The following is a 26954-nucleotide window of genomic DNA, read 5'->3' as shown; positions in this document are numbered from 1 at the left end:
TGCCATGTAAACAATGCTTTTTTTAAGAGCGTGACAGGACACAAAGAAAATAAGAATATGTTGATAAATTTCTCACAGTCCTTGTCACAATGCAAGTCTTAATGATGTATATGTGTTAACTGCTCTCATTTCTGACATTGTTCCAAAAGTATGAATTCTCATAATCCCAGCCTTCATGGAAACTGACACGAAGGCACGTCAGCTTGTGTTTTGCGCTCGTGGTGGCCAGAGCATTTGTTTTTCAGCTCCATGACAGCCCACATATGAGCTAAGTACTTCTCGAGGTTTTATGTTTCACAAACAGTAGTCGTGTTATGATCAAAACATTAATCTGTTTAGAATAATAACCTTTGGAAGACTTCTTGGAATAGACTCATTTGGCATTTTGTTGTTATGCATGAAGCCGTTTCAGAGAAAGAAACATGATTACTCTCCTATTTCTGATTACCTTATTCTGAATAATGAATGTTCTGATAGGTTTCTTTATAAAACCTTTACAACTCAAGCTGTTTGGTAATTGCAACAGCAATGACAAAGAATAGTGTGGAGAGGATTATTAGTAGGAGTAGATATGTAATATACAGTATAAATAACAGTTACATAAATTGTAGTGTATGGGGTTATTTGAAGGACACATGTTCAAATCATGTTTCTTAAAAAGTGCATTTTTACATCATTTTTGACATTTTTATCCCTTGCATCTTGATTCTGGTCGTAGTGACATTGTTGTTGCTTTCCAGTCTGTTTAATTACTTCTCAGAATAGGACTGTTGCCTGAGTTATAACAGGAAAACCACTTCCAATGGCTGAGCTTTCCACAAACAAACCACACCACCATACCTATGTCACATGACCACAGTCCACAGGCTTATATAAAGCCCCGATCCTCACAACGAGCAGCTAGTAACAGGAGACAATTCTTTATCTGCCAGATTGTATTTCATCAAAGAATAAGACCTGAGATGATTGATGTTTCGATGCATGCTTCTTCTGACCAAGACCTGGGCTCAGGAGGCAGAAGCCGGCAAAGGTCTCACTCTTATTATAGTTCAGAGGACAGTAAGAAGTACGGTGGGCAGACACAGACAGAGGACACCTTTCTCAGACCACGCTCCAGGTATGTTTTCATATTCAACTTGCATGTACTTTTTAAGATGTATTTTTCTTAACCCTCCTGTTATGTTAAATTTTTTCAGGACCAGCAACAACCCATTAACCCAATAATCATTGTTTATATTTCATTAATAACTCAATTACTAACCATTTCAATCCATATTTAGTGCAATGGTGTTCTTTACCTCAAAGATCATGGTTCATGAAAAATAGAAGTTAAAACTTTTTCAAAAGTATATTGGAAAGACCTACATATAAAATACAATGGTTTTACATAACATTAATTCTTCGAAAATGTATTTTACATTTTAATTTTTTTTCTTTTTATGAAAAAATACTTTTAACTACTTTTTTTTTGTTTTAGATTTTTAGGCTTTTTAAATGGGTCAATCTGACCCAGAACATAAGAGGAGGGTTAATCAAATCATGTTAGAGATCAGTCAACAGGCATGTTTACTTCACAAAAAAAATTATTACCAGATACATAATTAATACCAAATTGACTGCTTGCCAGGTCCTTTTACAGTTATGAGACGTCAGAGCATCACACCGATTATGACACAGGAAGCTTCACAGGGTCCAGTTCACCACAGCAGAGGGCAAGCTCCATACTCCAGTATCAAGTGAACAAAAAGGAAAAGAGAGAAGAGAATGGGGCCAGTGTTCGAGTCACCTCTAAGAAGTCCAAGTTCAAACCAAACAAGCGCTCACCAACAAGAGAACTGAATGGTACACAAAAAACAATATTTGCATGTATTTTGCTGCTAAAGTCAAGTAACATTGTTTGGGCAAATCAGAATTAAATGTATGTGTGTATGTATTATTTGTTTAGGCAGTAAAGGCAATCTCAAGTCAGTGTCCATGATGACCATATCTGAGTCGGACAACTGGGAAATCTGCTCCAGCTCGGGGATGAAGTATGGACAGTTTGTGGACTGGGAGAAGATTGACCCTGAAGCGGCAATAAAATACCAGCAGATCCTGCAGAGTGATCACCAGCAGCTGAAAACTATGGGCCGAGAGGGATTCTGGGCCATGCCACATACACTGAGGGCCAAAGCTTACTATCACATCATCCACAGCATCAATACCAGGTGAAGATTGTCACATTTAATTTCATAAATTCAACATTCTGTCATGGAAGACAAACGTGTATGCATTTTAAATGTATATCCACAGAGCCAAATTATCTGAATATGCATTGATGTTATGTCTGAGTAGGTCTGTCACTCCAGACAGAGATACACACAGTGAACTGGTCAAGACGCTCTTCGGAGAACACAAAATCAGCTCCCACCCTGTCCCGGAGTACATGGAGGCAGTAGAAATACCCAGGTACTTTTGTGTGATAATATCGGTTCATGTATCACTTATATGTTTTTTATATGTAAAAACGTGTTGCACAAAGTATCTGTTAACTATAATCCAGTGAAATTATTCTACGTACTGTATCAATATAAAGATATCAAAATAACAAACCTGAGAAGTATTAAATGCCCTCATGATTAAGATTTTTTTCAATTGTGGTTAACTGTAAACTTTCAAAAACGTATTACTGGTGAGATTTTGTACAGACACAAATGAACAAAAAAAAAATCACAGCAGCTGTAGTACAGCAACTATCATGTTCTGCAAGGTAAAATGACTGTTTTTGTCAATGGATTCTGGTGAGTCTGATTTTGAAGAAAGTAAATCATGGCTTCAGACCATGTGAACTTTAACAGTTCTCCCTTATGGCAGGGTAAAGTGGTGGAAAAATTCTTATTTTAGTGTACATTTAAAGTGATAGATTTTTTTAAGTGGGCCTTTATAAGTAGCTAAAATATGTTGTTATACCTCCTACAACTCGTCTTCAATAAACCAGAACTATCCTCTTTAACCCTTTATCGGGCAAAGAACTATATTTGGTAACTTCAGGTAATATTTCGAGAAAAAAGTTGCAAATTTACTAGATTGAAGTGGCAAATCTAAAAGAAAAAAAAATTGCAGATTTAAGAGATTTAAAGCGGCAAATCTGCACGGAAAAAATCGCAGATTTATGAGAAAAAAACTGGGGAAAAAAACTACTTTTTTCTCCCAGATTCACCACTTTAAATCTCATAAAGCTACGCATTTTTTTCTCGTACATTTGCCACTTTAATTTCGTAAATTTTTTTCTCAAAATATTATTTTCATACGTTTTTTTTTTTTTTTACACATTCTGGCAGTATGTAATATCCTCCAATATTCTCTAGGGTTGAAATTTGGAATTTGCAAGTATTTCAATGACTGCCCTATTTAGGGTTAAGTGTCGTTTTCATGTGTACGTGTATGCTTTTACATATAAAGCTTTTTTTTGCTTGCTCTACTCTCATTCAGATACTGTCTCAACAAAGCAGGCCTGAACTCTGTTAAAAGGATCCTCCTCTGCCTCGGCAAAAGCTTCCCTGACATGAACTTCTGCCCCATCCTGCCTGAATTGGTCTCCCTCCTCCTCCACTTCAGTGAGGATGAAGCTGAGTGTTTCCACAGCGTGTCCAGACTCATCTGCTACAATGATCCCAACAAGCGTTACATCGACCAGACCTTCCTCACCTACCGCGCTTCCTGCATGACCTTCGGCGACCTCGCCAACAGGTGCTGCAGAGGCATCCGAAAGCTGATCGCCAGCTCGCACCAGAACCTCTTTGAGTTTTACTCTGACTGGATCATGTGGATATTCGCTGACCTTCCCTTCACATATGCCATCAGGGTGCTGGATGTTTACATACTAGAGGGCTACAAGGTCCTTTACAGGTTTGTTTGCTGCTGCAGCTTCACATATGAACAAAATCCTTACATCCAAGTGTCATTTCTTATGATTAGTTCTGAAAAAAACACATTAAAAAACACTTTGAAATCCTTTGTATAGGGTGGCATTGACTTTGCTCAACCTCTACAAAGTATCCGTGTCGTCTCGAGTTGCAGACGTGGAGGACTTCCGAACAGATATGAAAAGGTTTGTGCAGAGTGTAGCTCGCCACTGCACGGTTGATAAGCTTCTGGAGAGGGCCTTCATGATTCCGATGGCCACGCGGAGAGAACTCAACCTCCTGTTCAATGCTAATAAGGACGCCCTCATGCAAAAAGGTGTCAGCACGCACCAGAAGAGGTGGGTTAATGCAGGCACTTATAACAGCCACTAAGAGGCGTAGCTGTAAGGAAAGAAATCTGTTTATAATGGGTTACTAATTTTATAAAGTGTACTTCTATGTTTTTTCAGGCAGTCAGTTGAGACGGTGGACTTTAATAACTTCACCTCCAGTGTTGTGACAGGGACTGAGATGAGAGTGGTCTGGGCCTGGATACCTGAGCGCTTTGCCCTTTTCAGCCCCATTAGGCTGTTTAATACAGCTGAACACGGGAGGAGCCTTGCTTCGTAAGTTACCTTTGTTCAATATTTAATGCACCGTTGCAAAACCACTATCAAGACAAAGAACTAATGTGTTGTTGCTCCAAAGGCATGAATTATGGTTAGAGGCATTTATTTCATATATCAAAAGCCTATCTCATATCTTTCAATTCTGTCTGTTCATAATGAGGCCAGGTCGTCATGGATCAATAACTGCTGAGTACCATGTGCCAGCAGCGAGAAGCAGATTCTCAGGTCTGGTTACGTAACAGGCAGACAGTGTATTTTTACTATCAACATGTTTGCTTTGAGTATGAAAGTCAGGTGACTCACAGTTCAGTGGTGTCAAACACTGTTTACGTAGAAAAATACCTTGAGTTGAAACATCTAGTTCCAAACTGAGCAAAGCTTCATAAGTCATTTTAAAAAAGAAATGAGGATGATATGATATAAGACAAAAATGTTTTCTTCAAGTCTCAATAAGTCTGATCTAAATTGTTTTCCTTCTTGTGTTTATGAATTATACCTATTAAGCCAGGAAGGTTATTTTTTCCTCATGTAAAACAGATTTTTTTTTTAAAGGACAAAAAAACAACACATTTTTGGCAGGTGAAAAATAAAATTTTGTCAGAATCATTTTTCTGTTTGCCTTTTGGAGTGCATGGAAAAATGACATCTCACCTGGAAGAAAACATGAATGCTTTAAGTCCTATTTTGAACATGGGGTAGTGGGTCAGCGTCATATGGTTGGAGTGAGGAATACAACAGCAAACCCTTAAAAAATGATCCTGACCAAAAATTCTGTAGTGTAGGCTTTGCAGAATATTCATATTCTGGCTAGATTTAGTCATCAGTGACACTGGCTGCATTTAACAGTTTTTGGGATATTAAAAAATGCATGCATATGTTTTTTCTTCCTTTCTCATATAGATTCTATTCACATGTGGAAGGACACGAACCAGTTGTCTTGATGATCAAAACCATGGGTGAAGAGGTAATACCAGATAACGTAATGAATATTGAAAATATAATTTTGCAGCATATTATTTTCTTTTTTTTATCCTTAGATTGGGACATGCCTTAAAGCCAAGGATAATAATGATAATAACAATAACTACTTTGTATAACATGGCACTAAAATATGAAATTTTTTCTATATATTTTTTCTTTATTAGGTCTTTGGAGCCTTCCTGTCAACAGATGTGATAGAAAGAAGAAAACATGACTCTGATGGACTTACATATTTTGGAACCGGGGAATGTTTTGTTTTTACGGTGAGACATATTCCTGCTGTCTTTTTCTTGAATTTAACTCTGGTATGTCGTATATGGTTTGCTTTAATATGATTCAAGTCTGACTTTGTGTCCACTTCATATCAGGTATCGTTATTATCATTCGCCAAACAAAATATATGCTGGTTCTTTCAGCTTCGTCCCAACATGGAGCACTACCAGCAGACTATGGTCAACATAATGACCAGAAGATCCTCCCCTCAGCAGCCTCGAGACAGCAGCCGTGCTTCCTCTCAGGTGTCCAACAGTGGCTGCTCCCCCACCACCACAGCCACCGCAACTCTGACCTGTCCTGCTGGAACGCCCCAGGACCCCAGCTACCTCACAATCCCCTTCACTGCCCCAGCAGAGGAGCCCATGACTGCCAAAGAGCCAAAGAGACCCAAGGAACAAGAAGCCTCCATGTTCATAGCAGGCAGTGACAGTCAGCTTGTTATCGGTAATGTTGGGTCTTTAGAAAAAACAGCTTGTTATCTGTCATGTTGGGTCTTTAGAAAAAAACATTTAGTCACAAGTTATGTATGTAGTAATGATGTATGTGTCCTCTCTTAGGTGGCAATGGAGGTCACGCACTCTGCCTGCAGGAGGATCTAGAAGGGGGATACTCAGAGCCTTGTGACACATTCAAGAGCATCCCACTTTGCAAGGGACACTTCAAGATCCAGGCCCTGGAAGTGTGGGGCATCCAGAACTCAATTTCCTTTTCTCACTGTTTTCCCTCTCAGTAGGGTAATGGAAGGGCCATGCACACAGTTTTTCATGATGCCGTTTCTTTGGACTTGATTTTTATGTAAATATATATTATAATAATATTTATTTCGAGAAATGCACATATGCACATATTGTGAAGCAAGTGATTGCGATTTTACTTGTCAATTGTATTTGTAGGTTGAGAAATACCATCTACAAGAGCAAGCATGTATGTAACACAATTTGTTATAATGAACGATAGATCCATTATAAATAATTTAAGGAACTGAAAAAAATCTGTTTTTATCTCCCATAAAGTCTAGTTATTTTTCTTATGTTTTTATTATGTTAGAAAAGACAATACCTCTTCAGGATGTATACTATGCCTACTATTTGTTTTGTTTTTCTTATTTTGCAGTTTATCTGCATTTGATACACAATTCAACTTTATGCACTTTTTAATGTGTGTTAATTCATTTTGGTATATAACTTATTCAGATATATGACCTGTTGTGAACATTATATTTCCACTAGGTATGTAATGGGGTCAAAAGCTAATGAGTTCATATTGAAAATATATTTTTTGTTTCTGTGCTTCTTTCTTTTTGCTTTCAGAGTAAAAAATCTTGAAACTTGTCTTAACAACATCCTATCTACCAAAAATAAATGACCGACCCACTTGGGGTACCAGATTTATGAGACATTTGCTGCGTTCTCGTGCTATTGGATTTTTTTAGGAAATCGAACTAAACAGGAAAAATGTATCTTTTTGTTGTTTGTTATTTGTTTGTTTTTATGTGATGACAAAAAGTATTCACTGCTGTATGTAGCGATAATAGTAGCGATATCAACAACGAAAATACCAGATGTGGATTCAGTTGTAAATCAGCGTAGAATGATACATAAATTATACAGATACATTTTTCTTTTAAATAAAAAAAACCCCTGTAAACAATGCCTACTGTCTTCTCATCATTCTTATAACACATCACAAAGCAGGTGCGTGGCGCAATAAAAGTAGGCCTAAAATAGTAATAATAAACAATGATTTAACTTCCGAGCTTGCGCTGGGCAAGTGAAGGTATCGTGAAAGGGGACGGGCTATGGTATCAACTCCACAATGCTACAGCTTGTTTAGTAAGCAGCAGCAACTCGCTATTTTATAACGTGAGTTGGGTTAAATTTAAGACGTTGCGGACGAATGATGTGACAACCTGCGGTTGTAAGGATTATTAGAGAGGTGGGACTCATTTTTATATGCCCTGCTGAATCTTATACGCCTTCGTTATGCTAGTTAACGCGACAACTGGGTTAGCTTTAGCTAAGTTAGCTAACGTTACCTAGCTCTTTTTGTGTGCATGTGTCACAGATAGCCACCATCAATTTCAGCAATAAAGTAGCTCGCGTTTAAGTTATCTTAGAGCATCTGCGGGGTTTCTCATATCTCGGGGTCACGCTAAACTCAATTGGTTAAGCATTTCAGCGTTACGTTAACATCAGTGTCCCTAAATTACCTATTTACAGATGTTACATTCATCATGTAGACTACATGTGTTTTCTGAATCCACAGTGGCTCCTATCCAATTTACTGTGTATTCTGTAGCATCCTCTGTTATATTTTAATTGTTTAGCGTCCCTTCATCCCCTACTCATATAAGTAATACGTTTCTGCAGCTTTCCCCCTTTCAGATTCAGCCTTATAAATAGCTGTTTGATGGATTATATCAGGGATTGGCAACTGGAGGCCCGGGGGCCGCATACGGCCCGCACCCTCATTTGAGGTGGCCCTCAGTACAACTACATGCATTTGAGCATGAAATCTTAAAAGTGCAGTGTAAAAATGCACAAAATTACTTCTTGCAATTAATGTTGGTCTGCTGTTCTTACACTGAAAATAAAAATCACAGTAAGTGGTTATTTTCTTTTGTTTTATTTTTTGTTTCAAACCTTTTGTATTCCTATGTATACTGTTATACATGCATTTGAGCATGGAATATGTTAAGCTACTGCACTGTAAACATATTTAAAATTGCACTATCATCATATCTAGTTGAGCACGGTCCTATATGTGGCCCTGTGGTAGTGTCGATGAAAAATTGTGGCCTCCTCTAGCATTTAAATTGCCCATCCCTGGATTATATAAATAGTATCTATCTCAGCAGGCGATGGTGATATAAACATACCCAACAATGGGCCTGTGTGATTGCTTAAACCTGTTTCAGAGATGCTGGGAATCTACTAAAATACTAGGCCACCCGGGAGTCAGGGGGTTGTCAGACCTGCATCTTTTCATACCCGTTTTTATTCCTGAATAATGTATCATTAACAAGCCATAATGTAGCTAAACAAAAACAGAAAACTTCCAGATAGGGCCAGCTGATTGAGAACATGAGGGAACAGCTGGATTGTTCTGCTTTATATGCTTCTCTGTGGTGTCCTCATTATTCAACACACCACATTTCTGGTTGTCAGTTGGCACTATGGTAGAGCACTATGGTAGAGTCTATTTTGGATAGCAAAGCTACGTGTTAATGATAAAACTCACCATTTGACCCAAATAACAGAACCCAGCCATGCAAAACTGTAGTGTATCAAGACCTTGTTAAAATGTGTTTTACACATCTATATATCTTTATGCCATCTATTTGTGGGGTTTGGAAATAAATGTTAAATTTTAAGTTCCAAGTCATTTTTGCCTTCTAAAAAGATAAAATAGGATTTCACAATATGGAAAAACCTCTCATACAGTATGCATTTTTGTAAATTCTGTACTTTTTTCTATCCTTTCAAATCATACATAAGAGGTTGATATAAATCAGTCAAGCCAATAAAATCGCCTGATATACATATGCATTAATGTGCATTGTATATGGCAGAAAACAAGTAACAAGACATTGCAATACAGAAATGTCAAATAAGGTTTGTAGTTATTTGGAAAGTAACACTATTAGGCTACATAGTGTTTCCACCAGAGCGCACCAAACAAGGAGTTAATTTTCAATAGTAAAATGTATTTGGTGTGTGTCTTGCTCACAATAAAACAAATATAAACAAAGCCAAGGGATCCATATTAACATTTGATATGTTACAAAAATAACTGATACTGGCCAATATATCATAGTTAGATGTTTAATCTCCCAAATCAGTTCAGCCCTCAAAACGCCAGTGTCAGTCTGGAGTTATCATACATAACGAATCACTGCTTTACAATATATTAATTTTCCAATTCCGCTGTTTGTGTCTGTTTATGTGTTGCATTTAAATAGGCTGCAGTCATGGGTCCAGACACTACATCGGCCTCTAAAACAGAATCTTCAGAGGAGAGTAAGTATTGATGCTTCCTTGTATTTTCTTTTTCTTGTTCTTTATTTTTGGGTCAACAAATCAGATCAATGATGCACAATTGATGCTCAGCAGTTGCTCAAAGCATGTTGTTGCAGAGGATTGATTTTTTTTCATTCAGTAAAGTTTGTACAGGTGTTTGTCACACTGGATTTGTTGTTGAATTCTTCCCTTCTAATATCCATCACAGACATAACCAGACCTCAAATAATGATTACGTAGCATAAGTCACTGATAAAAGGTAATCCTTGTATTGTGCTGAAATCATTTTTGTTCCTCAGGTCCTGCAGAAGTCACCGTGAAGTTAATCTCGGAATCAGATTCCAATGATGCTTCAACCGCCACTGAACCAGAAAACTCCAAACAGCCAGACACCAACACATCCGACAAGTGTTACCCCTGCTCCACCTGTGGCAAGGTATTCGACCGACCATCGAAGCTAGAGAGGCATAAACCTGTTCACACGAGGAAACCTAAGACTCTTCATAAGTGTCAGCATTGTGAGAAGAGTTTCACTCAACAAGAGAAGCTGCTCCGGCACGAGAATTGCCACAATAGAACTAACAAGCATCCCTGTCCTGACTGTGGGAAAGTTTTTAACAGGCCTTCGAAGTTAGAGAGACATAAGCGCACCCACTCAAAGAAACCGAAGGTGCCTCATCAGTGTTCATACTGCATGAAGACGTTCAGTAAACTTAACAAACTTGTCCGTCACAAGCGAATGCACACTGGGGAGAAGCCTTTTACCTGCTCCATCTGTGGAAAGGGATTCTCAGAGTCCGGTCACTGCAAAGCACACGAAAAGACGCATGAGGAGCAGCCGGAAAAACCTCACTGCTGCGCCGACTGTGGGATGTGTTTCTTCAAAGCCTCAGAGCTCCGTCGACACTTTCGCTCCCACACAGGAGAGAAACCTTTCAGATGCACCGTGTGTGAGAGCTCCTTCTCCCGCTCCGAAGGACTTAAAAGACACATGAGGAGCCACACGGGGGAAAGACCGTACAAATGCCTTATATGCGCAAAAGGATTTTATTCTCGGCAGGATTTGAATATTCACGGATTGACACACTCAGGAGAGAAACCTCATCTTTGCCCTGTGTGTGGTAAAGGCTTCTCACAGCTGGGAAACATGAAAGAGCACGAACAAAACGTTCATATTAAGTCAGAGAAATATATTTGCAATGAGTGTGGAGCAACCTTCACCCGATACAAGTCACTGACAAAACATCAGCGCACACACACAGGAGAAAGACCCTATCTGTGCCTCACCTGTGGTCGCAGGTTTTCATGGAGCCATTCTCTCAGCAGACATCGGAGGACACACGCACACAGACAGATGTCCCTGGAGACATCCAAAGACATATTAGGTTTTGAAGGACCCTCTGAGAATGAAATCCTTCCGGAGCCACAGTCAAGCTAAAATGTACTAATCTGTAGTAATTAGTAGTGAATTGGGAACTCATTTTGAAGTTCTGGGACTATTTACTTCACTGCTCGTTTTATTTGTACACAAAATATGAATTCCGAAATTGTTATTATAGGGATTCAGATTACCTTTTTTTATCATCTCAGTTTTTTTGTTGATCCCAGTTGTGTTCTGTAAATTGGGTGACAGCTCATGTGGCTATTTTAGTACATTACTGTATGTTATTAAGATCTGTTTAAATCTTCCTTTATAAACAGATTTTGCCTTTCGATGGAGTGGAAGAATATGTATGTGTCTTTACAGATTTTTTTTCAGAAGACTTGAGTACACACTAAAAGACTGGTTTCAGCAGATTTGTGTATGACGACTGATTGACTGGGGATCTCACACTTAACAATCGCGCTTGATAAGGGATTACAGAGTACATGATTTGTCAAACCAACTAAAGCCAACTGAACGCATCAAACTGTCATGCAAACTTTCGTGAAAGTCAGTTTAAAGGGTAAACATGATTGCAGTTGGTGGCGCTAATGTATCAATTTGTTGTTTGCCAACCGTCAAGGATATTCCCCCTACTTCCCGTCGTCTTCTGAGGCTATTTTCTGTGTCCCACCCTCTCTTTTTTTGGCTGTTGGCAAAACTTAAAAGACCTTTCCCAACTGAAGGACAGTGGCCTTGCCTGAAGACCTGAAACTCTAATATGACATGAAACCAAAATGATACCAGTAGCTAACTAAATTTGTTAAATTGTACTTGCTTTTTGAAAATTAGGGTTGCAATTCCAAAAACAACTCAATACCAAAAATAAAGAAGTTTTTGTATCCTTATATTAAATTGTTAAAAAAAAGAAGAAATAAACCTGCTTTGCTCATTCAGATCAGAAACATGCCACTTACCACTTCCACTTACTGCATGTTTTAGATCCCTCCCTGCTCCAACACAACTGATTCAAATGATTAGCTCATCATCAAGCAGCATCAGGTGTTTATAACGAGTTGGACATTTGAATCAGCTGTGTTGGAGCAGGGAGAGATCTAAAACATGCAGGAGAAGTGGTATCTAGAGGAGATGTTTGGGAAATGCAGGTCTATGCTAAGTGTGTAACCCCTCACCAATAATGTGAAACACCTACTGTGAGATTGCTGATAGCAGTTTTTGGGTCAATAGTGCGAGGGATGTAAAGCTTAATGCTGGACAATGGTTTGAATCCGTTTACCTCTGGTATGAGCTGTGAGAAGTAAAACTATTACACATTTTTCAGTTTGACTTAGTTAAATATGTATCACATACTTAGTGTGTAGTTATTATGTAATCCATTATTTTCTGTGTGATACTTATCTTCATCCATGGTAGCTTACTGTCAATAAACTGATGCTTACATTATTAACTCAGTGAATAATAACTCCACTTTTTAAATACATGTTCAAGTATGTGTTTGCATTTAATTTTTTGTTATGCTGACAAAAGATGGGAAATGAACTTTGAACTACATATGTCTCTGGAAAGCTTTTTATATTAAAAAAAATATATCCACAAATAAACTTTCTTCATATAACAGCTATTGCAATTACACATCTTTTTTTGTTGTGTATTATGTCTGTGTACTAAACAATTCTGATGCATTTTGCCTACTTGTAAATACTACAGTTGTCAGTTAATTAGTTAGTTTGTTTTTAAAGTAAAATAATTATGTTTGTAGATTTGTTCCCTTACAACACCTAAGAAATATTATCTTTCCCAGTGATACACTTATTTAACTTGACATGTAAAAAAAATCCCGAGAGCACGCGAAGGCAGCGTGGACGTTTCACGGACCAATCAGAGTGGCCAACAGAACCCCACCTGTTGCTAGGCGACGTTTGTTTGGTGGAGTTGAAAAAGTGTGAGAAAAGAAGGGGAGCGTTAGTTTCTTGCAAAATTTGACTTTCTTGATAAAAAGTGGTCTAATCTTAACACTTTACAGAAGAAAGAAGAAAATATATAATCGTTCAGTCATGGCTCTTGAAGCACAGGGCGTCCCTCAACTTGAACTGGAGGCTGTTATTGGATTCAACGGTAAGTTGTAACCTAACGTTAACTAACGTTCGCTAATTTACGCTGCTAGCCGAGGTTAGCTAACACAAAACAAATTTAAATTAATGAAGCTGAAGCCAGCACGTAAAACACAATTAACGTTTTTTTTAATTGTCGTATAAAACGTTAATAGGTTTATATTAAGTTTTGTGATATTATTTACCAAATACCTGGTAATTCAACTGCTTGTCTGTTGTTTTTAATTTGGTTTCATCAGGGCATGTGTTTTCTGGCCTGAGAGTCCATCCAGACAAAGAACACCTGGTCTATCCTCTGGGTTGTGCAGTCATTCTGAAGAGAATAAAAGATGGCAAGCAGGAGTTCCTGCATGGACACACAAACAATGTATCCTGTATCTCAGTGTCCAAAAGTGGATCATATATTGCCTCTGGACAGGTCAACTTCATAGGCTTTCAGGTAGTCGTTGATGCTGTACATTTTCTTTATCCCAACACCAGGGCTGACCTGTTTAATTTGTTTCTTTTTTATGTTGTGTTGTACATAAGGTAACAGATTTTTTAAATTTATTTTGCTTTGGAAATCGGTGCTTGAAATACTTTATAGTAAGGAATGACAAAATGTGTAATTTACATGTACATGTTTTTCAAGGCTATGATTATCATATGGGACTATGCACAGCGAACAATCTATGCCCAGCTTCTGCTCCACAAGGCAAAGGTAGAGGCACTGGCCTTCTCCCCCAACGAGAAGTACCTGGTGTCCCTTGGAGGACAGGATGATGGCAGGTAAACAGCAAGTTTGGGTGGTGCAATCCTGAGTAAATTGTCCTCCCTTCAAAAAAACAAACAAATTGTGTCTCACAGGAATGAGGGGAAAAAAGACATAAACTCAGCTGAAAACGAGTATCTTCTCAATTAAATGTAATTTACAGTACCTGATCATAACATCAGGATTTCAAAGGAAAGTTTTTTTTTTATGAGACATGTCTTGGTAGTAGTCACCCCTTTGTAGAATATAAGTTTGCTCAACTACATATTCTCCATTTGTTTAGTGTATGCTGTGTTTTCTGTTTCTTTTCAGTATAGTGGTATGGAATATTGAGACTAAGCAGGCCATTTGTGGGAGCCCAGCTTCAGCAAACAGTGCCGGTCACTGCCTCACTGTGCAGTACTCGAACACAAGTGACAATGTCTTTGTTTCTGCTGGGAGGTGAGTGAATGGTGTCTACTGGCATTTTGTAAACAAAGTGTCAGCCTCGTAACCTAGTTAACATTCTTATTATTCTGTAAGAGTATTTTAATATAATTGGTCTTTTTTTGGCAGTGGGACATTGCGAGTCTGGGAGCTGGACGTCACCAACAGGAAGATCAGGCCCACAGAGTGTCAGACAAGCAAGCTGAAGAGGATCGTGAAATGTATAGAGGTATGAGGCCATGGGGATAGATATATATAGCTAACTATGTATAAACATGGCTAGCGAGTTTATATAATATTACTCTGTGATTTTTAAAATGTTAAGTTATCCAAAAATGTTTAGTATGGCAGATACTGTGACATTAGATAGTGTTCATGTTGTTGTTTATATTACACAGATCTCAGAAGACGATCAATTCATTTTCTGTGGCACAACCAGTGGAGACATAATGAAAATCAACCTGAAGACTAAACTTATGAGTGGCTGTGGTCCAGTAAAAGCGAAATACAGCCTGGTAGGTCAACACAACACTAGTCATTAAGTGATATAAGCCGATGCTCACTTGTTTTCTGCCGTCGGGAGCTGATTGAACTGTATTCCTGATTGAATGCTACACTGTAAAGATACGCAAGGGCCAATTATTTATTTTCTTTTTTTTGTCTATGACTGTAATTTCTTTTATATTATATTTTTACCCTTTACTTTTTTATGCAGGGTGTTAATGTCCTAAGGATTCTGAAGTCCGGGGACCTGCTTGTAGGCTCTGGAACTGGCGTCTTCACTCTGTGTTCCAGCACTAACTTCAAAACTCTTAAGTGAGTCCAATAACTATGTATTTAAATCAACTTCCTTAAAAATCCTTATATTTGTTAATACTGCATGGTGTGTGAGGTTCACAGCTACTTTGGCTTTATATAAAATAATGCGTTACTGTATTTATTTTACAGTGCTCATTATTAGCCTCTTTTTTTTCGTCTTTTCCCACATTAGGAAAGTCCAGCTGGAAAAAGGGGTGACCTCCATTGCTATAAGAGGAGGGGGCCAACAGTTCTTTGTTGGGACTGAGGCTGCTCAGATGTACCGCTTCAGTTATGAGGACTTTAAACCTGAACTTATTTCTACCAGCCACAACAGTGCCGTCAAGGATGTAGCCATATGTTTGTAAGTGACACATGGACAGTTCAGGGAGAAAGAGTCAACGTTCCTCCAGAGAGAATAAAATGACAACAGGCCTCTACACAGTTTTTGACTTTGGCAAAAAAATATACTGTACATATATATCCTAAATTAATTGAATTCAGAGTAACACAACGCCATCATGCCGTAAAATAATCCCTTTGCCCTGGAGTGTGACAACATAGAAGTATTTATGATGCACTGTTTACAATCAGTCATATTTACGACTACATTTTATGACTACACAGAGAAACACAAACGTCAAACTGGGTTGAGCCAGCTGGCTGTTCAGGTCTGTATAGGGCTGTTGGAGGTTGTATAAGCATGTGTTGTCTGATTCAACAATTTCAATCTGTTGTCACATTTGTCCTACAAAAACAACAGTGCTTCCCCAATGTTTCCTAAAACATGAGGCTAAGGTGGTGCTTGCAAGTGGGCAACAAACTTTCACTTGGTGTGTTGGTCTGCCTAAGATCTGGATAATAAGAGGGAGATCTGCTTCTCTATTTCCATAACAACATTTGCAAGTCAGCCTATTGTAACATCAGGTTTGTGCGCTGGCTTTCTCTAGGTTTCCTTCACAATCAGATAATTCCTCTTATGCCAAAAGGTTTAGAAATAAAGGAAAGAAAGTATAATTTGTGTCATATATAGAACTTATGAGGATTCCGTAACCCCTAGTGTAAGTAGCTGTATGTCTTTTTTGAGCAAACAATTTCTCATTATACTGAAGTCATATCACTTCAGTACCCCATTGTGCTCACTAGGGGGTGACATATGCTTGCCTCACCCTTAAGTTTAAGTTAAGACCAACAGTATTGGTTTTAGGTACATTGTACAAACACCTAGGTAATGTATTTAGTCAAGCTTTATTGTGCCATTGACTTCATTACATGGATACTTAGAGTTAGTTAGATAAAAGCTGATAAATTAGCACCATTATATAACAGATGGTAATAGATTAATTCTACATCTCTCTTTTTTTCTACTAGTGGAACATCTGAATTATTTGCAACCTGCTCTGAGGAGGACATCAGGTTGTGGCACATAGACAAACCCAAAGAGCTGCTGCGCATCACTGTACCCAACATGACCTGCAACTCCCTGGACTTCATGACTGATGGACATAGCATCATCAGTGGTAAGAATCAGGACGGGATATCTGCAGACAAGACATTGGAGCTCATCATTCTAAAAAAATTAGACCAAAATCATCATAAACACATGCAACACACAACAAGTTATACATTTATTTCCCATGCTGAATCATGTGAATCTTCTTTGCTTTGATTTCACTCCCTTCAAGCATGGAATGATGGTAAGATCCGCGTGTTTGCACCGGAAACTGGCCGGCTCATGCTCATCATTCACAATGCACACAGAATGGGTGTGACGGCCATCGCTGGCACCAGGGACTGCAAGAGGATTGTTAGTGGAGGTGGAGAGGGCCAGGTAGGTAGACATAACAAGCATAAACCTCAAACATAGAATCGTTCAAAAAAGGATGTAATGTTCTCATCAAATGAAAACAGAATGTAACACATTGAAATTTTCCACAAGCACCAGGACAAAATTACATTTTAGAATTGCACGGCACAATAATTCCTCAGAGATACTAGCAACTGTCTGCTTGCAAATTAAAGATCGTTGGTTGCACATGACACCATTCTGGACACTTTTTCTGTTAAGAAGCAATATGCTTAAAAATTTACTGATTATGCTGCTTAGTTTTTAGTAAGTGAGCTAACCTTTTTCCCCAGTCTGCAGAGTGGCAGACATATCCCTTCCACAGCTATATCTAGACCTCTCTAGAGGAGCTGTGTGTGCAGTTCTGTTATTGATCGAGGAATTCCTCCTCAATCTGGTGAAATGGATTTTAGGGATAAAATTAGAGTACATTCTAAGTTAAGACTTAGTTTTTTGTTTAGAAAATGTGAAGTTGTGAATTATTAAGGAGAACTAAAGTTTAGATGCTTAATGGAAATGCTCATATAATTAAATACGATACAGATCCAAGTGCACACCCACCAAATACATATTATATGTTTTATGTGTTTGAGCACTGTGGCATACATTGTGATTACAGTTTGACGGTCAGTGGCGGTTCTACACAGGGGCCTACAGGGGCCCCTGCCCCTGTGAAGAAGCCCTTGGCCCCTGCTGTGGCCCCTGTGTCAAACTAATGATAAAATGATCAATTTATAAAGATGAACAACGGAACAATTCTTTCCTATTTTCTGTTCAAACAATATCTCATTGTACACAAAATGAACCCCGAATGTGAACATTGTATAATAGTTTAATTGTGCAATAAAAGCTTTCAAAATAAAAGTAATTCTGCACAAAAATGAGAAATGTCATTGTCGTACAAAAATAATTGTTATTGTTGGTTAGTCTAATTGTTTCAATCAATGTATTCTTATCTTTCCAAATATATTTAAATGAGATTTTTAAATAACCTAAAATAAAGGTTTTGAATGCTTTAATATCATGATTAAACACTGGCCCCTCCTTGGCCCCCACAGTAAAACTGGTCTAGAACCGCCACTGTTGACGGTTTGGAAAAATGCACACAGTTGAAGATCTTCTTCAATAACTATTTATCTCTGAAAGACAAATAACTGATACAAAGATGGGAAAGTATTTTATTTAGGTGTCATATCTCATGTAGAAAGGATCTCCTGTGAGGTTGAATGACTTTGGGTTTACCTGTTGTAGGTGCGTGTTTGGGAGCTGCAGCCGCATGGCCACCGGCTGCTGGAGACCATGAAAGAGCACAAAGCCACCGTCTCTTGTATCAAAATCAAGAGTGATGACAAAGAGTGTGTCACTGCCAGCAATGATGGTGCCTGCATTATCTGGGACATTGTGTGAGTAGCTGCATACACTGAAACACTTGTGTCTGAGCATGAAAACAACACAAACACACCTTTCATATTTATAGCATGTATCCTCTTTAAACCTTTGTTCTTGTATAATAAGTGCATGAAATAATAATTTTGGGATGTCACATTTGTTTTCAGTCATAGTATGAATGCCATACACAACTGCAAAACCGCTCCACTTATCAAAATTGTAATGAATTAATTAAAGTGGATGACTCATAGATTAGATTTTTCCTGAAACTCGGCTAGGTCTACTTTGCTGAGAGTTGAAAAGAAAAATACAAATGGAAAGGCGTTTTACTGGATCACTTAATCAAATTATCCAGTAAAAAGAAATTCTATACATAATTCCTAATGATATACATAGCCACCAGAGAAAGTGCTGCCTTCAGGACTGAGTTGTAATGAGAATGAAATGCTGAAGCTGTTCATCAGTGTCTGACTGGTACAGTAGAAATAAAAAATAAATCCAGTGCATTCTTTATAAAGAAAGCTTAAATCCTTTAATCTGTTGGGCTTCTTCTGTGAGGAGAATAAAACCTTTAAAAACTCTGACGGTGGTCATGTTTTTTCACCGTCTATCCTCTTCAATGAACAAGTCTCAGGATTAAAGGCTTGCAGGTTGTATGCATCAAGAGTAGCACAGATTTTTTTTGTGTGTGATTACTAACAAGCTGATGTTGAAAGGAACATTCACCAGACAAAAGTCTTAATGAAACTAGATTGTCCTGCCAGTTGTGCAGGTGCGTGCACATGTTTTATGAATTGTGAGTGCACGGTACATGCAACTGATTTTTAAAGAAATATCTATACAGATTGACGTGTGTTTATTTTGTTCACCTGGAAAATGAAACTTTTTTTTGTTGTCATGTATGTATTCGGCAGTTTATGATGTGTTTTCTCTAGAACACTGCTACACTGGTGAAAGTCACTCTATTCTCTTTTCTCGTATGCATTTTCTGCTGTAGGCGATTTGCAAGTCTTCAAATGGTGATTGCCAACACGCTGTTCCGGACGGTGTGTTACCACCCGGAGGAATACCAAATTATTACCAGTGGTACTGACAGAAAGGTATGTTTTGAGGTTGTCAGTGGTGGAAGTATACAGATCCTTTACTTAAGTAAAAGGGGGTTAAAGGTGGGTTAAAGAAACAGGCGCTAGAATGGAGCGTTACAGACAGAGAGTGAATACAGCTATAGTCAGACGTGCAATATGAAAAAATAATGTGTTTTTTGAGCATTAAAGAATGTAAACATGTTCTAGTAGAAACCAAGAATGCAAGTACGAACCTGAAAAAGAGCACAGTATGTCCACTTTACAGAGTAGGAGAATTTTCTCAACCAATAACGTTTTCTTCAGTTTAGCAGAAAAATACCAACTCAACATCACCAAATTCAGAGATACACAGACTTCACTGGAGAGGAAGGGTGTGGAAAATTGCAATCTGTAAAGTAACTACGGTAGTAACTTCAGCTGTCGAACGAATGTGAAATGGAGTGGAGTAATATTCAAGTGAAGTATTACCTCTAGTTTGTACTTAGGATTTTTTTTAACTAGTTATTAAACATGTCATTTAATACTGATGTCTCTCTATGGCCTAGATAAGCAAAAGAAACCATCAGCAAGATATATATTAGTATTTCTTTATAGTTGTTCTTAATGCCTGCCATGGTGCCATTTGGGCCAAATTCTGACAAAATCAGACAGAACCTCCATTAGCTCAAACTCCTGCTGGGCCTCCGGCAGCGATCAGCCCTCAGTGGACGGACCCAGATCTGCCTTTTACCTGCAGTCCGCGGTCCAGTGCGAGGTGTCAGAGCTGTGGCTGGGAGGTGGAAAGCCGCATTTGCCATGCTGCTCCACTCACTTCCTGGGAGCCAACACCAACACTGGAGGTCCACATTGTTTTGCTGGGCCTGCTGGAAGGAAGTAAGGAATCGGAGAAGCAGGAGTGAGTGGGGCAGACTACCAGACCCTGCTGCAGTAAAATGACAGTTTTTCTAATGGCCATCTGGTTCTCGTGTAAAAACAGGCTTTTGTCCACAGATGCAGCCAAACTCAACACAAGTAAAAGTTCCTTGTAGCCTCTTTAAGTACAGCACTTAAGTGAATGTACTTAGTTATATTCTACCACAGTATTCAGTGCAGCAGGATGCATTTTAATTAATCATTTAATTAATTAATTAATTAATTAATTAATTAATTAATATCCCAACGAGTCCCATATCTAATTACTGTGGTCTGAGAAATCTGCCCATATATCTTTACCCTAAAATTTATTTTTAACGGTTTTATGCAATGGCACGTAAGACCTAGCTGGCAAAGAACTCCCCGGGATGCAACTCAGCAGTCATGCCTCAGAGGGAAAAAAAGTAATGATTATAATGATTGAAAATCCCTCGGGGTGCAAAGAGACTGGCGCTCACACAGTCATAATCTAGATGTCTCATTATGCTGTTATTGTTATTATAATCTCTACTCAGTGTGCTTGAGAGAAAAGCCTGCCGCTCTGGTAAGATCAGCATAGAGGAGCACAGTGAAGACTTCACAATCACACACACAGTTGCATGTCCATAGATTAGTTTGAAAAGCTCGTAATTTGTTCCTCAGCTGAACATAATTAGGCTGTTGTGTTGGCTGCTAGTCACTGTGACAAAAACACTCAGCCCTTTGAGTCGACTATTTTGTGAGTAATTTTGATTAACTCTGCATCACTTATTAACATAAGGTCAGAAGTTCACAGTGAAAGAATGAAATGCTTGTTTCCTTGATTGTGCACTTCATCCACTCCTTGAACCCGGCCACACACTATACCCATATTGTTGCCTCCCCTGCATGCTGAGAGGTGAGGACAAGTTGTTCTGATTAACGCAGAAGTGTAGATGTGCTGAGTGAGCGGAGAGAGAGAGAGAGAGAGAGAGAGAGAGTGAGAAGAAGGGATTCAGGGGAGAGAGATGGGAGAGGGGAGTGCTGTGGTGTTCGTGCCTTCCTGCGGATGTGCCTATGCCACCCAAGTGCCAGCCAGGTCAGCCATCTGCTCATCCCAGGACACAGGCGCTCTGTCTGGGAGAACCAATACCAACGCTCTGCTCTCTCTCCTCTCCTCTTCTCACCCCAACCCTTCATCGGATCCCAGCATGCCTCTATGAGTAAAATCACAGGACCAATAGAACTGAGAGAGAGTGTGAAGAGAAAGGCAGAGGCCAAGAGACAACATAAACAAGGGGAGTGGAGGGTCAGGAAGAGGTTGTATTGATGATGATGCATTTTTAATGCTGCATTTAGTGGAGACAATATGGTGCTAACTCTCTCATCAGTGTTTTTTAGGAGGACAGGAATGATCGTTTAACACAGGTTTATTGTATTGTTTCCAGTTAATGTTGCATTTGTTTTGCGAAAGGGAGGATATATTGTTGATGGCTCATATAATTTAACTATAATAACATTCTTGCAGTACAATATGAACTCAGAGAATTCAGATATGAATATTTAAAATGGCATGTGACAAAGGTTCCTGGATGGAATCAAACCAGGAATGTAAAGGTTACTTGGTATGCACCTTCAAGAGAGTCAGAGTCAGTGTATTACCTACATTTGCATAACACTCAGTTTGGAGAAGCAGGCAGGAGGATGGCACTAAGCTAAGTAATGTACTGCTGTGGACAGGGGCATCAGCAAAATACATAAAAAATCACTATCAGTTTAAGTTTGGGTGGGGGGACGGAGGCTATTTTCTGCTCCAAGCCACCAGAGTCTGCTGAACAGGGGAGTGTTGTTCTAACACTGCCTCGATCGGTAAGTTTGTTCGTGTTATTGTGACTTTGGTGTTTTAAAGACTTAGTTCATATTCACCAAAGTCTCAAGAACACAAGTCTCTTTTATTTCATTGAAATTTTATGCACATTTTGAACATTTGCATGAGAAAACGGGAGAAGGAAACGTTTTACAAACTAACCAATCGAGACAGTTGTAGACTGGAAACTAGTGTGTTTTGCGAGGTAAAAAGACTGTTTTTGTAAAAGGACCTGCTTCTGAAAGGGCTCTCTTATGGAAAGTTAAACTGATGTTTTTTTGTTTTGTTTTTTCAAGAAAACAGATTTTAGCCACCTAAAATCTGTTTTCTTGAAAAAAGGTGGTTATAAGGTTAGCATTACCAAACGGCAGTCCCGACGTTCCAGACTCAGCCTTGCTCGCTGCATATAATTAATTTCCTGGTGGCCCATGTTGTGGCTATGAGCCAGTTTCCCAGGCTGAGGTGGAGGGGACACAGATGGCCCGAGACAACTCACACAGGTGGGAGTCTCTAATAAGCTGCTGAAATTAGATAATGAAGGAGAGAGAGGTCGTGATTGTGGCAAGCAGCAGAAGATGACATGGGGGAAGAAGGAGGAGTGTTACGTTAACATTGGTCGTACTGGGATATACAAAATATTGTACATAAACATTATTTTTATCTCTCATTAGTGGTATTTTCAGAGCTGCTGTTTTGTTTTTCATATTCTGCACAGCTGTAAGTTGTAATGTGATACTGAGTCAAAAAAGGAAGGCTTTCAGAACTTCCTATTTGGTGTTGATAATGAACTATTTCCCCCTCAGGTTGTGGCTGTGTTTTTCTATTTTATGTTTTGCAAAGTTATTTAGTAGGAATATTAATATCAGCGAGCCATTCCATCTGAATAAGCCAATCTGTGGCAGAGGAATCCTGTAGTTTCAAACGGCCCCCACTGAAATGTTCCTGTGGCTTGTAAGGGCAGCTTATTGCTTTGAGAATCACTCTGCAGTTCTGAAACTATAAATAAGATTTTTTTTCCCTGAGCCTTTTGTTCCTCTTTCATTCCATAATAACCAACAGCATTTGATATGTCTGCGTGAGATTACATTTCCCCTCCCATAATGCATTACAGGCATGGTCTTGTGCAGAGAAATGAAATCCTATCTCAGAGGCTATTCTTATAAATGTTGGGCTTATTCTGTGCAGCACTGTGAAACCTCAACTTTTCTTTTTACAAACAGCCAACCCATGTAATGCTGCGTATGAAATAATTGAGTGTAGTAAAATAGCAATCTTCTGTCTACTATTTATTAGCCACGTTACAGTCAGGAAATTTTTCAGTAATGAGATTGTTAGATTTGATGTGTAGTGCTTTTCACACTTGATTGACTTTGAAGTGCAATCTGTTCAGCCTGTGTTTTAGTAACTTTGAAATGGCTTCTGGATTTTTAAACACACATAGGGACTGTGATCAGTAAGGTGAGCTACAAAATCTTCTATTAGAAACTCATTCACACAGGATGACTCAGAAGACTGATTTTAATGATCAAATCCATCTGGCCCTTCATTTACAGTACTTAACTTTTAAAATGTAATCAGCTTGGTCATATAAATAACAAGAAAGGACCCCTGTTGTCATCATGGTACTGTGATGTTTCTTCTGCCTGCTCTATAAATAACTTCTGCTAACAATTGCCTTTGTGAGACTTGATACTTTGACAGCTATGAAGCTCTAGGGATGATTAAATCTCATTTAGATCAGCAAACATCGTTTCTATTGGTGTGTGTGCGCGCGTGAGAGGTTGATAGATTCTTATAGAGCTACTCATTTCCATACAGAGTAGGAATAATAAAGCAGTAAAGGGAGTTCAAGGTGATTTTAGGTCACATATTGCATATTATCATCATAATAATACATATATGACAGCATATGATGATGTAATGGAAGAATAGCAGGACTACAAAGAGATGCTTCACTTGCATCATCTGTACAGTGAGCCAATAGTCTGTCAAATCACTGCATCAATCTTCAAAAGCAATTCAAGCAATAATTCAAGCTACAGCAAAGAGATCAGAAGGTTATGTGTCATTTATGATGCCTGCTTAAAGGATTTCTAACCCTTAAAATGACCATTTGTTTATCAATTATTGATCACACTGTGCTCGCCTGGGTTCTTGGAGAAAGCTGTGTTTTTCTCATATGCCTCCACAATGAACAGATAATCAAAAAAATGGAGTAAATCCTAGATGAATTGAAGAAAAACTGGGCTGATTTTAACAATAGCAAAACTATCAAACAATTTACAAGCTCTCACAACTCTTGCAGTATAATATACACTCTACATGTGCGCTACTCATCCATGTAGCAGTATATATGAAATAATTTAAACACTAAGAAAAGTGAAATGCATGTGTTTGTAAAGTACTAAATAATAAATAGCATTTTAATCATACTGCACAAGTTCTTTGAGAGTGTGTAAATGCATGTTTTGATAGTTTTGTGGACCCTATTTACATCAATGCATCAAGGATTCACTCTGATTCTGATTCTTCGTTGCATGTGAGACGTTTTCTTAGAATTTAAGCTAGTACAGGGTGAGTCCTTGACATACAAATGGTCATTTGAAGGGTGAGGTATTCCTTTAATTATTTTTTTCTCCTTGTTAGTGAAGCAAAGATCAGTTGTACAGAATCATTTCCTCTCTGAGTTTTCAGAAACAATGCCACTGACAAATATGTGCAATGTGTTATCTTCTTTCTCAGGTTGCCTACTGGGACGTGTATGACGGATCTGCTATCAGAGAACTGGAGGGCTCGCAGTCTGGGGCCATCAACGGCATGCACATCACACAGGATGGCAAACACTTTGTGACCGGTAGGGCCTATTACACCTGTGCTGCTTGTTATATTGCTGCGTTCCTTTTACTGATTTTTCTCTCAATACAATTCAACTGAAAACAAATCTGTTTGAATCCACAAAATCTCTTGGGTACATGAGCACTCAATATACAGGTAGTTATCATTTTACATAATAGATAATGCTCGTGTTTAAGGAAAAGCATTTTTGTAAATATAGTTTCAGTCCATTTCCTTCAAGTCAAAAACGTTAATAAATAAATGCTTAGATTTGTATTTATCCTGGCACTCTTCTGTTATTTTCCATTTGTCTTTTTTACTCCGAAATATAAAAAGAGTGTTTTTTCATGTCTTTGTAGCTTCAGTTTTTGTTTCCTCTTCTGACACTACAATGCATGCTCTGCTCAAACTTCTCTCAGGTTATTGACATATTTTTCACCTATTTATGACAGGTGGAGATGACAAGCTGGTGAAAGTGTGGGACTACATGGAAGGTGCAGTTACCCACATAGGAATAGCTCACGGAGGCAGTATCACCAGCATTAAGGTCTGCTCCAACAACCGCACCCTAGTCAGCACCAGCGTAGATGGAGCCATTCTCCGATGGCGGTTCCCTCATCCTCCTTCCTCTTAATGTGACACGTGGAGACCTGGATGCTACATGTAGAAGCAACAGGAAGTTTTAATCCAGTAACAACACACTCAAATATACTCAACATTCTTCCTTAATGTTTCCTTTTAGCCTAAATGTCCCTAGAGGGTACTTACATTAACATTGCAGAATTGTCTGACCAAAACACTCTGACCAAAGGAAATAAATGTAATTTGATTACCGCATCAATGACTTTGTAAGATCATTTTCCTTTTCCAGTAGAGAAAGAAAGGATATATAAAAGAGTGAAAAGATTACACCTCCTGAGCGGTGTAGTCTCTTAAGTGGTAATTCCCCACAGGAGCTGAATATGGGTGGGAATTCACAGAGCGACACTTTACTTGAATTTAAAATTACACTTCAAGGCACAGGAACTTATTCTTCACATCAAAGTGTCTGCATTCTTCTTCTTTGGACTTCTCGAGAACAACAGATTTAATGCCGTTCTACATACTGTCTCGGTGCTGATGAAACGAGAATATGTATGAAATGAAGGCTATATTATACAGTAGATTACATTTTTTTTAGATATGATTCTTCTATGTGTTATTGTAGAGAAAAGAAGGAGGAGCAGATTCTTGGCCGCTTAAACACATGGCTGCTGTCAGCTAATCTATCAACAGCAACTCCCTGAAGGGTTCTGGTTAAAGTGGGAGTACAGCAGAAAGCCTCTCTGACTGTCTCTGATCTGAACCCACTCTCCTCACTATTGTTCAAAATGGCTAATCTAAATAATTAATAACTCATCCTTTGCTTTTCCCAAAAATGGCAAACCTGCAGTAAAAACCAAGTCAGCAAAAATGTCCCTCGATCAGTAAAAAAAAAAGGGCATCTCTGTTTTTGAGCTTCTCCACCCTGCTTATGAACAGAGGCTGGTTGAGGGGCATCTTCTATAAATAATTCACAGTTTGAAACAGAATAAGTTGCAATTGTGTACCATATGTGCATGTTTCCTAACAATGCTGGAATAAGCATCAAGGAAAATTATGGAAATATTGGATGGGGCCCCTGCTATCTATTTCAATAAATCGGCACATCTGGCTCACTAAATTCAATCTTTGGTACTGGTGAGCTGTGAAATTAAGCTTCAGATGATTAGAATCTGAATATAGCACAAAAGATGGTGGATCCCAGTTGAAAAGCAGAACTGC

General features: G+C 38.6%; 4 protein-coding genes across 7 annotated transcripts in view; 3 read left to right on the top strand and 1 right to left on the bottom strand.

Moving 5' to 3' along the window:
* Positions 1 to 12396, bottom strand: part of stx8 (syntaxin 8) — a 68199-nt gene extending 55803 nt beyond the window's left edge. Inside the window, exons 1-2 of one of the 4 annotated variants that reach the window (XM_059339979.1) lie at positions 12130 to 12396; positions 11077 to 11149 (exon numbers count right to left, since the gene is read on the bottom strand). In XM_059339979.1, coding sequence (XP_059195962.1) covers positions 11077 to 11096 — 20 coding nt within the window. In that variant the 5' untranslated portion in view covers positions 11097 to 11149; positions 12130 to 12396. The other 3 variants (XM_059339987.1, XM_059339996.1, XM_059340010.1) reach the window with 3 other exon arrangements.
* On the top strand, positions 481 to 6511 carry LOC131976781 (TBC1 domain family member 24-like). Its single transcript, XM_059339937.1, has 11 exons — positions 481 to 1117; positions 1628 to 1842; positions 1946 to 2207; positions 2335 to 2448; positions 3472 to 3888; positions 4004 to 4243; positions 4355 to 4510; positions 5414 to 5477; positions 5659 to 5757; positions 5911 to 6214; positions 6328 to 6511. Exons 1-11 carry the CDS (start codon positions 843 to 845, stop codon positions 6501 to 6503), a joined length of 2322 nt encoding a protein of 773 aa, XP_059195920.1. The 5' UTR covers positions 481 to 842; the 3' UTR covers positions 6504 to 6511.
* Positions 7562 to 11502, top strand: LOC131976803 (zinc finger protein OZF-like). Its single transcript, XM_059339971.1, has 3 exons — positions 7562 to 7705; positions 9732 to 9789; positions 10089 to 11502. The coding sequence occupies exons 2-3, from the start codon at positions 9741 to 9743 to the stop codon at positions 11225 to 11227; spliced, it is 1188 nt and encodes a 395-aa protein (XP_059195954.1). The 5' UTR covers positions 7562 to 7705; positions 9732 to 9740; the 3' UTR covers positions 11228 to 11502.
* A 705-nt stretch (positions 12397 to 13101) lies between the features above and the next one.
* On the top strand, positions 13102 to 25992 carry cfap52 (cilia and flagella associated protein 52). The gene is made up of 14 exons (XM_059339763.1): positions 13102 to 13288; positions 13524 to 13723; positions 13916 to 14052; positions 14348 to 14476; positions 14591 to 14690; positions 14860 to 14976; positions 15177 to 15277; positions 15453 to 15623; positions 16631 to 16779; positions 16945 to 17090; positions 18357 to 18508; positions 19492 to 19594; positions 25059 to 25170; positions 25604 to 25992. The coding sequence occupies exons 1-14, from the start codon at positions 13228 to 13230 to the stop codon at positions 25783 to 25785; spliced, it is 1860 nt and encodes a 619-aa protein (XP_059195746.1). The 5' UTR covers positions 13102 to 13227; the 3' UTR covers positions 25786 to 25992.
* The last annotated feature ends 962 nt before the right edge of the window (positions 25993 to 26954 follow it).

The sequence above is a fragment of the Centropristis striata genome, chromosome 1, assembly GCF_030273125.1.
Source record: "Centropristis striata isolate RG_2023a ecotype Rhode Island chromosome 1, C.striata_1.0, whole genome shotgun sequence".
In the NCBI taxonomy this organism is placed as follows: domain Eukaryota; kingdom Metazoa; phylum Chordata; class Actinopteri; order Perciformes; family Serranidae; genus Centropristis; species Centropristis striata.
This window is presented reverse-complemented; position numbering and strand designations above follow the sequence as displayed.

Excerpts from the sequence above, each read along its gene's own strand:
- LOC131976781 (XM_059339937.1), top strand. The coding sequence starts at position 843 with ATGTCACATGACCACAGTCCACAGGCTTATATAAAGCCCCGATCCTCA. Across the intron at positions 5,478-5,658 it reads TCAAAACCATGGGTGAAGAG|GTCTTTGGAGCCTTCCTGTC; the intron begins GTAATACCAGAT and ends TTTCTTTATTAG. Across the intron at positions 5,758-5,910 it reads GGGAATGTTTTGTTTTTACG|CTTCGTCCCAACATGGAGCA; the intron begins GTGAGACATATT and ends TGGTTCTTTCAG.
- LOC131976803 (XM_059339971.1), top strand. The coding sequence starts at position 9,741 with ATGGGTCCAGACACTACATCGGCCTCTAAAACAGAATCTTCAGAGGAG. Across the intron at positions 9,790-10,088 it reads AACAGAATCTTCAGAGGAGA|GTCCTGCAGAAGTCACCGTG; the intron begins GTAAGTATTGAT and ends TTTGTTCCTCAG.
- cfap52 (XM_059339763.1), top strand. The coding sequence starts at position 13,228 with ATGGCTCTTGAAGCACAGGGCGTCCCTCAACTTGAACTGGAGGCTGTT. Across the intron at positions 14,053-14,347 it reads GGAGGACAGGATGATGGCAG|TATAGTGGTATGGAATATTG; the intron begins GTAAACAGCAAG and ends GTTTCTTTTCAG. Across the intron at positions 25,171-25,603 it reads TGGCAAACACTTTGTGACCG|GTGGAGATGACAAGCTGGTG; the intron begins GTAGGGCCTATT and ends TATTTATGACAG.